Consider the following 14,551-nt stretch of genomic DNA (forward strand, 5'->3'; position numbering starts at 1 on the left):
TGACTGTTCAAATTAGAAAACCGAGTACTTGTAGCAGGCTATAGGCTACAGAATCTTCCCACGGGAGATTTGTATAAAAACGCTCAGGGGAAAAAAAGCCTTTGTGTTCGGCAACAATGACACGTGGGCGATGTTGAATTTGGACAGTTTAGCCCTTGCAGACCTCCCACTCAACAGAGAAAATATTGACAGTGTTATGGATGACGGAGTTGGTGCCCCCCCTCATCCACCAATTGTATTTTATGGCAACTCGAGATCAATTCAGACCTGTCGTTGAACAAAGACATATCATGGCCGCATCAAACAGCCGACGAGACGTCAAGTCAAAGTTATGGATCCCAATGATCGTTATTGTCGTGGTTGTACTGCAAGTAGCTTCGACAACTGGACTCCTCGTCTTCTTGAACATGTCAGTTGCTCAGGTAAGGCGTTTTCTTTGACAAAACAGCTGATGTTCGCATGACAACCAGAAAACTTCTGTTTAGGCTCTCTTTTTTTCAGCTCACAGCTGGTTCTCCATTCAGAAAAGTTATGCCAACACATTCAGAGTGCATGCATAAAAACATTTATTAAGTATGTAGTTGCCTATAGAGTCTTCTTGGGGTGATGCAAATCAGTCTGCCAATAAAATAACACGTATCTAATAATTAAGAGTATATGAACTAACTACCCTATATAAACCTGTTACAAGTACTCTTAAAAAGCAGTATTCTAGCTACAGATAATAAATACACATACAGTAGGCTACATTATTCTTCACCTCCTAATCAGAACTATAATGCGTACTTATAAAGACAGTACACTTTCCCATGTAGATTGTATGATACCTGCTGATTAAAAGTGAAATCTGTCTACGTAAAGTATCAGCATACACTGAAGACGTTGTAATTGGATGTTGTTTAATATGACTGTAATAATCAATGTAGTCTGGAGCTGTCAGGTCTAATCAGTGTACTAATTACATGGGTCAAATTCTCCTCTTTCTGTAGTCTGGCATTGGATTGTTACAATGACGGCAGAGCCTGTTAGCAGCATTAAACAAAGAGCCAGTGAGTCACTAATATGAGTCTGGGGTGGAAGACACAAACCCAAATTAACCACATCCCCCAGGGAAAAAAACACATTGGAAGTAACAATTAAAGTTTATGAAACTGGTGGTCACCAGGCAAATACTAGTTGAGAGGAAAGGAATTTGTAGTTCACTGCAACTCAATGCTATGTCAAAGTTTATCATAAGGCCTGACTAACAATGTATTAAGTATTGTACAAAGTTACAAAAGCTGCCAAGTTTAGAGTCAGCTAAGTTCTGAGGTGTTGGCAATGGGGGCATGGAAAGGTGTTGTTTCACTTGCACCCAAGCAGAGCAATCAAATCATGTACATGACTGATCTTGTACTGCATTACTTATCAAAACAAAAACACGTTTCTGGGAATGTTTGCCATTTGTTGTTATCGTGTTGGAAAAAGTACAACTGCAGCAGTGTGACTAACAGCACAGCACACGTCAATACAGTGGTAGTCGGACGTTTACATACACTTAGGTTGGAGTCATTAAAACTCGTTTTTCAACCACTCCACAAATTTCTTGTTAACAAACTATCGTTTTGGCAAGTCGTTTAGGACATCTACTTTGTGCATGACACGGATAATTTTCCCAACAATTGTTTACAGAAAGATTATTTCACTTATCACTTTCACTTATTTCAACACTGTATCACAATTCCAGTGGGTCAGAAGTATACATACACAACATACACTAAGTTGACTGTGCCTTTAAACAGCTTGGAAAATTCCAGAAAATGATGTCATGGCTTTAGAAGCTTCTGATAGGCTAATTGACATCATTTGAGACAATTGGAGCTGTAACTGTGGATGTCTGGTTCATCCTTGGGAGCAATTTCCAAATGCCTGAAGGTACCACGTTCATCTGTACAAACAATAGTACGCAAGTATAAACACCATGGGACCACGCAGCCGTCATACCGCACAGGAAGAAGACGCGTTCTGTCTCCTAGAAATGAACGTACTTTGGTGCGAAAAGTGCAAATCAATCCCAGAACAACAGCAAAGGACCCTGTGAAGATGCTGGAGGAAACAGGGACAAAATTATCTATATCCACAGTAAAACGAGTCCTATATCGACATAACCTGAAAGGCCCACTCAGCAAGGAAGAAGCCACTGCTCCAAATCTGTCATAAAAAAAAGACAGACTACGGTTTGCAACTGCACATGGGGACAACGATCGTACTTTTTGGAGAAATGTCCTCTGGTCTGATGAAACAAAAATGGAACTGTTTGGCCATAATGATCATGATAATGTTTGGAGGAAAAAGGGGGAGGCTTGTAAGTGAAAGAACACCACCCCAACCGTGAAGCACAGCGGTGGCAGCATCATGATGTGGGGGTGCTTTGCTGCAGGAGGAACTGGTGCACTTCACAAAATAGATGGCATCATGAGAAGGAACATTATGTGGATGTATTGAAGCAACAAGACATCAGTCAGGAAGTATTTATATATAGTATTTATATAGTATATATAATATATAGTATTTTTTTAATACATATAGTATTTATGAAAAGCAGCACACTCTTTGTGGTCTGTGCCATCAAGCCTGTTAGTTAATCCTTTGAAAATAGAACAATAATATTTAAAAGAATTACATCACAGATGTTATGGCGATACTAGGTCTATATTTTTATGGGGTAAACCCAAAACAAAGTAGTTGCATCCTTGTCCTCTAATACAGATACAGACAAAGATACCTACTTATCCCTGTCCTGTGTGGGTTGTGCTGTGCAGGTGAGGAGTCAAGGGGTGGCTGAGGAGTTACGTTGCCTGGGGCTCCTTAATGCCCTGGAGAAAGACCAGGAGATACCGGAGTCTCTGGTTCAACTGTTTGGGGAGCCCTGCATCAAACTGGCCCAGGGAATAAGGGCCTATGTCACCAAGGTGGGTACCACCTGCTGTTTGATGCTGCCATGATGTATGTCTTTGTTCTACGACAGGTTTGAATTGATCTGAGTTGCCGTTAAAGCCCGCCCACTGGGCACAGACGTCAATTCAACGTCTGTTCCACGTTGGTTCAGCGTAATTCCATTGAAATGACGAGGAAACATTGATTCAGTGTGCCCAGTGGGTAATCCAATTCTTGGATGAGGAGGGGAACACCCACTCCGTCATCCATAATGTGTTTGAGTGGGAGGGCTGCAGGAGCTTAACTGTCAATGTCTCAGTTACACAGTCATAGTTTTTTACATGAACATTTGTTCATTACAAACTATTGAAATACAGACGATGTTTGTAGAAGTACTACATACACATGGTGATGGAATTCCTAACAAGGGAGAGAGTTATAATAGCATTCACTTTTGCCTTACTCGTAACATGCTGTGTTGACGTTTCTGATCTCAGAGCTTAGTCCAGTGATGGAATACTTCAGAACCTTATGTACATCAGCTTCCTCTCTGATGCATGGTTGTTAATGGAGGTCTAACCCCAGCTTAAACCCAAATATCAGACAAAGCTCCTCTCCAGCTTTCCTCTTCCAATGGTCCACATTGCATCATACTCGATTCTCTAGTTTACTCTTATGGAAAAACCACATGAATTTCACTTGATCTTTAAAAACCACAAAAAAAAACGTTTTATTTATTTAACCTTTCTAGGCAAGTAAGTCAAGAACAAATTCTTCACTAATTAGGTAAAGCTGTAAGAATCATCCATCATGGTCTCTTTCTGTCACACGTCAAATAAATCGAATCAAATCAAACTTTATTTGTCACACGTGCCGAATACACCAAGTGTAGACTTTACCGTGAAATGCTTACTTACAAGCCCTTAACCAACAGTGCAGTTCAAGAAGAGTTAAGAAAATATTTACCAAGTAGAGTAAAATAAAAAGTAACACAATAAGAATAACAATAATGAGGCTATATACTGAACAATTGTATTAATTGTTCAGCAGTCTTATGGCTTGGGGGTAGAAGCTGTTGAGGAGCCTTTTAGACCTAGACTTGGCTCTCTGGTACCGCTTGCCGTGCGGTAGCAGAGAAAACAGTCTATAACTTAGGTGACTGGAGTCTCTGACAATTTTATGGGCTTTCCTCTGACACCGCCTATTATATAGGTCCTGGATGGCAGGAAGCTACCGTTCAAAAGTTTGGGGTCACTTAGAAATGTCCGTGTTTGTGAAAGAAAATTTTTAAAAAATTGTTCATTAAAATAACATCAAATTGATCAGAAATACAGTGTAGACATTGTTAATGTTGTAAATGACTATTGTAGCTGGAAATGGCAGATTATTTTATGGAATATCTACATAGGCGTATAGAGGCCCATTATCAGCAACCATCACTCCTGTGTTCCGATCGCATGTTGTGTTAGCTAATCCAACTTCATCATTTTAAAAGGCTAATTGATCATTAGAAAACCCTTTTGCAATTATGTTAGCACAGCTGAAAACTGATGTTCTGATTAAAGAAGCAATAAAACTGGCCTTCTTTAGGACTAGCTGAGTATCTGGAGCATCAGCACTTGTGGGTCCGATTACAGGCTCAAAATGGCCAGAAGCAAAGAACTTTCTGAAACTCGTCAGTCTATTCTTGTTCTGAGAAATGATTCCGGGATGCTGGCCTTCTAGGCAGAGTTGCAAAGAAAAAGCCATATCTCAGACTGGCCAATAAAAAGAAAAGATTAAGATGGGCAAAAGAACACAGACACTGGACAGAGTGAGATTGGAAAAAAGTGTTATGGACAGACTAATGTAAGTTTGAGGTGTTCGGATCAGAAAGAAGAACATTCGTTAGACGCAGAAAAAATGTAAAGATGCTGGAGGAGTGCTTGACGCCATCCGTCAAGCATGGTGGAGGCAATGTGATGGTCTGGGGGTGCTTTGGTGGTGGGAAAGTGGGAGATTTGTACAGGGTTTGTTACGGTTTTCCTCCATCGAAAAAGAGCCGGACCAAAATGCAGCGTGGTTAGTTCGATACATATTTAATGAAGAAAAAACCACGAACTATACAAAAACAACAAACGTAACGTGAAAACCGAAACAGCCTAATACTGGTGCAAACAACTACACGACAGACATAAGGACAATCACCCACGAAACACTCAAAGAATATGGCTGCCCAAATATGGTTCCCAATCAGAGACAACGAGAATCACCTGCCTCTGATTGAGAACCGCCTCAGGCAACCATAGACCTTGCTAGAACACCCCACTAAGCCACAATCCCAAAACCTACGAAAAACCCCCATACATAAACACAACACAAAATAAACCCATGGCACACCCTGGCCTGACCAAATAAATATAGAAACACAAAATACTAAGACCAGGGCGTGACAGGGTTTGTACACTCTGTTTTGCAATGCCATGCTATACCCTGTGGACGGCCCTTAATTGGAGCCAATTTCCTCCTACAACAGGACAATGACCCAGAGCACAGCTCCAAACTATGCAAGAACTATTTAGGGAAGAAGCAGTCAGCTGGTATTCTGTCTATAATGGAGTGGCCAGCACAGTCACCGGATCTCAACCCTATTGAGCTGTTGTGGGAGCAGCTTGACCGTATGGTACGTAAGAGGTGCCCATCAAGCCAATCCAACTTGTGGGAGGTGCTTCAGGAAGTATGGGGTGAAATCTCTTCAGATTACCTCAACAAATTGACAACTAGAATGCCAAAGGTCTGCAGGGCTGTAATTTCTGCAAATCGAGGTTTCTTTGACGAAGCAAAGTTTGAAGGACACAATTATTATTTCAATTAAAAATCATTATTTATAACCTTGTCAACGTCTTGACTATATTTCTTATTCATTTTGCAACTCATTTCATGTATGTTTTCATGGAAAACAAGGACATTACTAAGTGACCCCAAACTTTTGAACGGTAGTATAGATCCTGATCAAGGGGTGGGTGGGAGTAGCATTTGAGAGTGCATGATGATTCATCTTCAAAGAGCACAGCTGTTTTTCATTATTTCAGTTGAAAAACCAATTGAGGCAGTCGCACATCTGGTCTGTCGCCTCCTTGTGTTTTTCCATGAAATCTAGGGAGTGAGATAATTTACTGGGATGTGTCCAGGTCCCAATAAAATGTGTACCCTCTTGACTTTGTCAAAAGAGCTTGTAAAAAAAAAAGATTGTGTTCAGCATGAAATTGAAATTACAAAGAATTGGATTGCTCAAGAGGAATGCTGCACTGCATGTCATAGATAGGCTGTACTATACTCAATCCTATGCTGTGTGTTCTCTATTGAGCTCTATGCCACATCTTAAAAAGGGTTTTTGTCTTTCAGGTGACAGAAAACATTATTGCAAAACACGCAGTTCCAGGTAATCATCCATCCATCAGTCATCATCATCATTATAGCATATCTTATCTATCTAATATCCACTCCTGGTGCTACTGTTCTCTCACTGCTATGCTCCTTTTCAGAGCCCAGTGCCCAGCCCAGAACCAAGCCCGTCAGTTCTGCAGGGCATCAGAAGCCCTCTGCTCACCTCACACTCCGAGACAGTAGCTTACAGGGTATGGGAGACTAGTATATTTGTGCTTTCTTGTTCTTTTGGTGGGACATTCACTTTTGTCAGAGTTGTTTTGATTTCGTTTAATCTAATGTAATCTAATGTTTTTATGCTGGGATAAAATTGCAGAATGTCAGTCAATTTCAACAGTATAGCTTTAAAAACACTATACTAATATCAAACATCTGCAGGGCCAGCTCTATCCTTTTGGGGGCCCTAAGCAATTTGATTGGGTCGCACCCCAACTCACGGCAAATATTTTGGTGGCACCCCTCTCGAAGGTGTAGTGAAATATTTAAGTTTTAGTTAATTTCATGCAAATCTACACATTTTCCCATGGAACGTAGAGAAAATATTGCAGTTTTAAGTATGTTTCATGCAAATCTACACATTTTCCCATGGAACGTAGAGAAAATATTGCAGTTTTAAGTACATTTCCTGCAATTCTACACATTCTTTAATGACTTATGCCATGTTAATATGATTAATGTGTGAGAATGACTTCGAAAATCATTGGGCCCGGTCGGTATCTGTCCGATTACTACAAGTTTTGATAGCTGGCTAGAGTAACTACCAGTCTAACATTGTTAGCTGACATGGCCAATTGAGGACTGTCAGTGAGAGACATAACAAGAGAAAAACTGCTGATGCACATCCAAATTGTAAAAAATGACACATTGTGTATTCTACTATTCTTACTCTCAATTGTAAGTTGAGACCCTGACTAATTTCTTAAAAATATATATTTTTAACATCCGGGGGTCCGAAGCGACCGCTTATGCCTGGAACCGAACCTGAACATCTTCAAAGACCATCTGAGCAAATAAAGGCGTGGCATCGCTCATCTCTAACTATGTCATGATTTCACATAAACCTCAGACTTCACATACAGAGCACTGTTTTAATATTCAGATCACCAGAAATCATGTATCCAGGAACGCAGTAATGTTGTCCTCATAAACAAATACGTCAGAACAGCGATACTTATTTGTTTCTTGACTGAATTTTCGCTTGCCTCTTTCTCCTATCCAATCCACCTTAATGCTGTTTCCCTACTGCACAGATTTCACCAAAGTTAAAGAAACCCTTGTTAAAGGAATCCAATTACCTACAGTGCCTTGCAAAAGTATTCATACCCCTTGGCGTTTTTCCTATTTTTTTGCATTACAACCTGTAATTTAAATCGATTTTTATTTGGATTTCATGTAATGGACATACACACAATAGTCCAAATTGATGAAGTGAAAAAAATGACTTGTTTAAAAAACAAACAAATAAAAATAAAACTGAAAAGTGGTGCGTGCATATCTATTCACCCCTTTGCTATCAAGTCCCTAAATAAGATCTGGTGCAACCAATTACCTTCAGAAGTCACATAATTAGTTAAATTCCACCGGTGTGCAATCTAAGTGTCACATGATCTGTCACATGATCCCAGTGTATATACACCTGTTCTGTAAGGCTCCAGAGTCTGCAAAACCACTAAGCAAGGGGCACCACCAAGCAAGCAGCACCACAAAGACCAAGGAGCTCTCCAAACAGGTCAGAGACGAAGTTGTGGAGAAGTACAGATCAGAATTAGGTTATAAAAAATATCAGAAACTTTGAACATCCCATGGAGCACCATTAAATCCATTATTAAAAAATGGAAAGAATATGGTACCACAACAAACCTGCCAAGAGAGGGCTGCCCACCAGAATTCACAGACCAGGCAAGGAGGGCATTAATCAGAGAGACAACAAAGAGACCAAAGATAACCCTGAAGGAGCTGCAAAGCTCCACAGCAGTGATTGGAGTATCTGTCCATACGACCACTTTAAGCTGTACACTCCACAGAGCTGGGCTTTACGGAAGAGTGGCCAGAAAAAAATCCATTCCTTAAAGAAAAAAATCCCCAAGCATATGGAAGAAGGTACTCTGGTCAGATGAGACTAAAATTGAGCTTTTTGGCCATCAAGGAAAACGCTATGTCTGGCGCAAACCCAACACCTCTCATCACTCCGAGATCACCAGGGTGGTGGCAGCATCATACTGTGGGGATGTTTTTCATCGGCAGGGACTGGGAAACTGGTCAGAATTGAAGGAATGCCGTTAAATACAGGAAAATTGTTGAGGGAAACCTGTTTCAGTCTTCCAAAGATTTGAGACTGGGATAGAGGTTTACCTTCCAGCAGGACAATGACTCTAAGCATACTGCTAAAGCAACATTTGAGTGGTTTAAGGGGAAACATTTAAATGTATTGGAATGGCCTAGTCAAAGCCCAGACCTCAATCCAATTGAGAATCTGTGGTATGACTTAAAGATTGCAGTACACCAGCAAAACCCATCCAACTTGAAGGAGCTGGAGTAGTTTTGCCTTGAAGAATGGGCAAAAATCCCAGTGGCTAGATGTGTCAAGCTTATAGAGACATACCCCAAGAGACTTGTAGCTGTAATTGCTGCAAAAGGTGGCTCTACAAAGTATTGACTTTGGGGGGGTGAATAGTTATGTACGCTCAAGTTTTCAGTTTCTTTGTCTTGTTGTTTTTGCATCTTCAAAGTGGTAGGCATGTTGTGTAAATAAAATGATACAAACCCCCCCCCCAAAAAATCTATTTTAATTCCAGGTTGTAAAGGCAACAAAATAGGAGAAATGCCAAGGGGTGTGAATACTTTCGCAAGCCACTGTATAGGCCGACTCATCTTTGAGTCTACAGTAGTAATGCTTTGAATTGTCTGTCTGTATTGAAATATCTTCCTTTGTCCTCCTTATAGGCCCTATATCCCTGGCCCCTCAGAAAGACCTGCATCAGTCCTGCCGCCACCCGGTCCGGTCCTGGGGCAACCAGAGTTTCGGCTCCCATCTCCATAACATGACCCTGTCTCATGGACGCCTACGCATCCCCCGGTCCGGACGTTATTACTTGTATGCCCAGGTGTACTTCCGCTATCCCTCCCTCACCCACGAGGGGGGTAACCACCATGATGGCTCCTCCAGCTACCAGCTGGTCCAGTGTATCTACAAGAAGACGTCATACGCCAAGCCCCTTCAGTTGCTGAAGGGGGTGGGCACCAAGTGCTGGGCGCCTGACACTGAGTATGCCCTCCACTCTGTCTACCAGGGAGGCCTGTTTGAGCTGAGGGCCGGGGATGAGATCTTTGTTTCTGTGTCGTCGCCTACAGCCGTGCAGGCAGAGGACTCATCCAGCTATTTTGGGGCATTTCGATTTGACCCATGAGCATGGAGGTTAAGGAGGGAAAAGCTCTCTCACACAAGAGGATACTAAACATGTACTGTATATAGACTACAAATCACCATGGTTCTGACATAGCTAGCCACAGACTGGTGCACAGGCCATTAATAAAACTGGCTCACAGATGGCTACATTAGAACTATATATTTGAATAAGAGTGGTGCGGACTAATTGGCATCCCGCTTTGGTACTGTAGCACAATCACGAATAAGAATCTTCAGCACTGAGAGGGATAGTGGAAATGCATAAGACTAAGGAATGTGTGAATTCTTCGATATACAGTATGGCATGCAGCACTACCAACTACCAACGATAACTATAGCTCTGGTGTCCATATGAAACCACTCTTCAGTCCTGATCTCTCTAGACATACCGGTTGCTTCCCACAATGTACATGTTGCCCTAAGTCTGGGATTTCCAAGACTAGCTCTGATCTGACCTGACACTAAATTTGATTTAAATTTTAACATTTGTTTTTGATTTAAACAAGCACTCTTGCACCAGGGTGTTATTTTAGTGTTGAATGTACCTATTGAGAATACAAGCTCTAACTATAGCTAATTATGGATGATTAACAAACAATGGGCTCAAGGGGTAAAAACAAGGAATGGTGAAAGTTCTTCTTGATCCTGGCATAATCTTCTCATTTGTACAAAACCTTATTTAATGGGCGTCGGTAAGGCTCGAAGGGATTTTGGTAATGGCCCTCTTGGGATTCCTTCACCATACTGAGAATTCGACTATTTATTCCGTTTAGCATAGGGCAGCGCACAATTGGCCCAGCGTCGTCCGAGTTAGGGGAGGGTTTGCCTGGGGAGGCTTTACAAGTAGTCCATCATTGTAAATAAGAATTTGTTCTTAACTGACGTGCCTAGTTAAATAAAATAGCAATGAACTGCTTTTTTTCAGCAACAACTTTTGATTGTTTTCTGTGGGTGGAGGTATTACTGATTACTGCAGTTAACCAGATATCAGTACTAGTCTTCAGTCATACTCCACTGGACATATGCATCAATTTAACGTCTGTTTGATTCAACCAGTGTGTGCCCAGTGGGACAGAGATTCAGCACTGGACAGTAACTTAGTACTAACGTAGACGACTAGCTAATAATACTATAATAATAAGTATAACGCAAACATCTAGCAACCCAAAGGTTGCTTGTTTGAATCTCATCACTGACAACTTTAGCATTTTAGCTAATTAGCAACTACTTACTTTTTTTTTTGCAACTACTTAGCATGTTGGCTAACTCTAACCCTAACCCGTTTAGCTAACCTTCCCCTAACCCTAACCTAACTAACTAACTTTAACCCCTAGAGCGAATGTTACATGGATCATTTTTTAAAGCATGAAATTGCCTTGGTCTGTTTTCAAAATATCACTTGTGTCATGACAGCGGTTCCACACGTTGTGTGGCAAAAATAGTATTTGTATTTTATTCTGTTGTATTTCATTACATTCTTAGCCTACTATAAAATATGTATGTTGATTGTGATCAGGGTAGCCTACATGTGTCTTGTCTGTGTAACGAACAAAATAACTATGGACTTCATGTGCATGGCGTAGCCATCTAGCCCATAGACTGCACAGACCAGTCACATAATTAAACCCAATATATGCCATTCTATTCTTTTGAAAATACATTTTATTAGTTTTATGTTTTTTAGGATTTGCCTAAAAACAAATTAATAATGGATTTCTTTGTGACGGTGTAGTCTATATTCAATGGATTTATTAAAATACTATAGATGCCCACCCACATCTACTCCCACCCCTGAACTTGCCGGCAATGTGCACAGGCGATATCTCGGCAGGAATGTGGTAAAAATTAGATTGTATGAATTGGGTTTAAAAAAAACATTGCCCGTTTTATTTTTACAGGCAACATACCTGTGAAAAAAAAAGAGCAAAAAATATTAAGTATTGTCAGAGCCAATTTTGAACTTCCTGTTAAGCACTGTTCAGGGCCACATCCTAATGGACAATGTGTTATTGGTTTGTTTGGGTTTGATGTAAAACTGTTTGCAATGTCTAAAAAGAGTGACTCTTTGACTGTGTATTTGACTATTGTTTGAAACTATAAACATTTACTGTCTAGGCATCTTCCTGTCACTTTCTCATGAAAGGCATGACAGGCCACCCACACACAGCCCTCAGCCCACAGCAGTGAGTCATAATGGTTAGATCCTCAGGGAGGGATTCAATGGGTTCATGATGTTGGAGTGAGAATGACTCCAAACGTACTTATTGGTAACTGGGTACAATGAGCACAAATTTACTCATGTGAAAGTCAACGTTGTTTTAATTCAAGGCAAATATGAAATGACAGGGAATAAATTGATATTTCAATGTTTTTGAATCTCAGTTGCATGTTTACGTAAGACGGTAGTGATACAAACCCATTGCAGTTTGCAGAAATAAAAATAGACATGGTTTGATGATGTTAAACACGTTTGCTGTAGCTGCATCTCCAAAAACAACTGATAAGCATGTTATTTTGAAACTGAGTGCTTTTTAAGTGATAATGTGTTTACCTTTGAGACCCCAAAGTCAAACATTTTACTGATGTAATGAACTATGGTATGGTATACAACACAAACAAAATGGTTGAACTTGGTTGAAGTCACACTTGTCCTTAAAGGATAAGACATGATTGACAGGAATACATGAATCTAGTTTAAGAATGTCCACCATCAACCTCCAAGGGTATCTGCTCTAGATAAAAGTGAGATTTGAGGTTCCTTGGCTTTGTTCATGTATAAGAGACAGTATATGCTACATCTCAATTGCTCATTCTTAGTGTGGACTTTGATGTTGTAGGGAGGGTAAGCGCATGAGGGTCTCGTGAGACAGCAAGAGCATGAGGTAAAAGGGAGAAGAGATCCAGAGTTCTTTACTAGACTGTTGACAGGCCAGTCCTGTCTCTAGATCCCCTGCCCTGGCCATGCAGATCCATAGACATTGCGAGAGGAGAGATAATAGCTGGAGGATGAAGAGATGTGACACACTGGAGTCCTCTCCCTTAATCATCCCATCACCTCATCCAACACTACTCTTCTCTTCTCTTTGACCTCATACTCAGACTGCCTGTTAGGCTGTTCATCACTGAGGATTCTAGAGTGTGCTGGATAAAGTGATCCATAAACCTATACAATACGTAATATTCACAGAAAAGGTCATACAAACCAGAAATATATAGAGATGCATATTCTAAATGAGTAATACAATTCATCTTTTGAGTGTTTGTTACTGATGACCTGGTAAAAAAGGATAGTAATGTGACTAACCACAGCTGGGTGGTGCACAGTAGCGCCTCCCTGTGGTCAAAGAGAACCAGAGCATGCAGGTTTCAGAGGAGGGTTATTTACGGAGCTTATTTTATCCTGGTGAATAAGAAATCCATGCTGCCTTACAGTGTCCCTGTACGAAGAGGACATCATCTCCAGGTCTGTGTTAAACCACAACCAATTACATGAAAAAACAATGAGGAATATGACATTTCCAAGGAAAGAAACACCAGAGAAAATACATTTGGTCTTGACAGCCATATGCAAGTGCTCATTAATGACATATTCCAGGCAGACATCACAATTTAAACGGTGCATATCTTCATGATACTTTGATAGGTAGAAGCTGATCATTTTCACTCCTAGCTTAGTGATTGTATGGGTTAAGATGTCTATGTAGAGGAGGGAGGGTAGAGTATGTCTTGGCAGTGGTGTGGTTTATATCTCAGACTCCAGACTTGGTCTCTGCTCATTTACAATCCTTGGTCTCTCCAGAGACACATGCCCTACCCAGCATGCCTGCTCTCATCTGTCAACTGAAAAGGAAGACCACTCCTGTCAACAGAGCCAAGAAAATATATTCTCCCAGTTACTGACGCTCATTTAAGAAGTCATACATCTTTTCTAAATCCAACTCATCTTTTGGGCCAATCCTGGAAAACCAGCTTGGTGTTGAAGAACAACGAATCCTCTACCTCTCCAGTTGTAATGGAGTGGCCAGTTGTCATAGCAGGGAGGAGTCCACTAGAGTTCTAATGGAGTGGCCAGTTGTCATAGCAGGGAGGAGTCCACTAGAGTTCTAATGGAATGGCCAGTTGTCACAGCAGGGGAGTCCACTAGAGTTCTAATGGAGTGGCCAGTTGTCATAGCAGGGAGGAGTCCACTAGAGTTCTAATGGAGTGGCCAGTTGTCATAGCAGGGAGGAGTCCACTAGAGTTCTAATGGAGTGGCCAGTTGTCATAGCAGGGAGGAGTCCACTAGAGTTCTAATGGAGTGGCCAGTTGTCATAGCAGGGAGGAGTCCACTAGAGTTCTAATGGAGTGGCCAGTTGTCATAGCAGGGAGGAGTCCACTAGAGTTCTAATGGAGTGGCCAGTTGTCATAGCAGGGAGGAGTCCACTAGAGTTCTAATGGAGTGGCCAGTTGTCATAGCAGGGAGGAGTCCACTAGAGTTCTAATGGAGTGGCCAGTTGTCATAGCAGGGAGGAGTCCACTAGAGTTCTAATGGAGTGGCCAGTTGTCATAGCAGGGAGGAGACCACTAGACATGAACATAGTGCAGTGTAGAGAGGCCTGGGCGAAAGCAGTGGTTCCACAGTGATGTCTGGCCCACAGTGCTGCAGCTGGTACTATACCATCAGTTGAAGAGGATCGAGTCTGGGTCCCGGTTGGCTATCTGAGCCACGTGCTTCAGAATGTCCTTCTTTGTGATAATACCCAGCAAGCGGCTGTAAAAAAAGAGGGACACAATGTCAAAGAGGTCTGGACTTCTTACCATAAT

General features: G+C 41.3%; 2 protein-coding genes across 3 annotated transcripts in view; one reads left to right on the plus strand and one right to left on the minus strand.

The window, feature by feature from the left end:
- On the plus strand, positions 1-12,118 carry tnfsf10l3 (tumor necrosis factor (ligand) superfamily, member 10 like 3). The gene is made up of 5 exons (XM_024397730.2): positions 1-422; positions 2,802-2,951; positions 6,301-6,337; positions 6,441-6,533; positions 9,286-12,118. Exons 1-5 carry the CDS (start codon positions 201-203, stop codon positions 9,747-9,749), a joined length of 966 nt encoding a protein of 321 aa, XP_024253498.1. The 5' UTR covers positions 1-200; the 3' UTR covers positions 9,750-12,118.
- Positions 12,050-14,551, minus strand: part of clcn5a (chloride channel, voltage-sensitive 5a) — a 25,157-nt gene continuing 22,655 nt past the window's right edge. For both annotated transcript variants that reach the window (XM_024397734.2, XM_024397733.2), the window contains exon 13: positions 12,050-14,498. In XM_024397734.2, coding sequence (XP_024253502.1) covers positions 14,408-14,498 — 91 coding nt within the window. In that variant the 3' untranslated portion in view covers positions 12,050-14,407. The remainder of the gene's footprint in view (positions 14,499-14,551) is intronic.

This window comes from Oncorhynchus tshawytscha, linkage group LG33 (genome assembly GCF_018296145.1).
Source record: "Oncorhynchus tshawytscha isolate Ot180627B linkage group LG33, Otsh_v2.0, whole genome shotgun sequence".
Classification (NCBI taxonomy): Eukaryota; Metazoa; Chordata; class Actinopteri; order Salmoniformes; family Salmonidae; genus Oncorhynchus; species Oncorhynchus tshawytscha.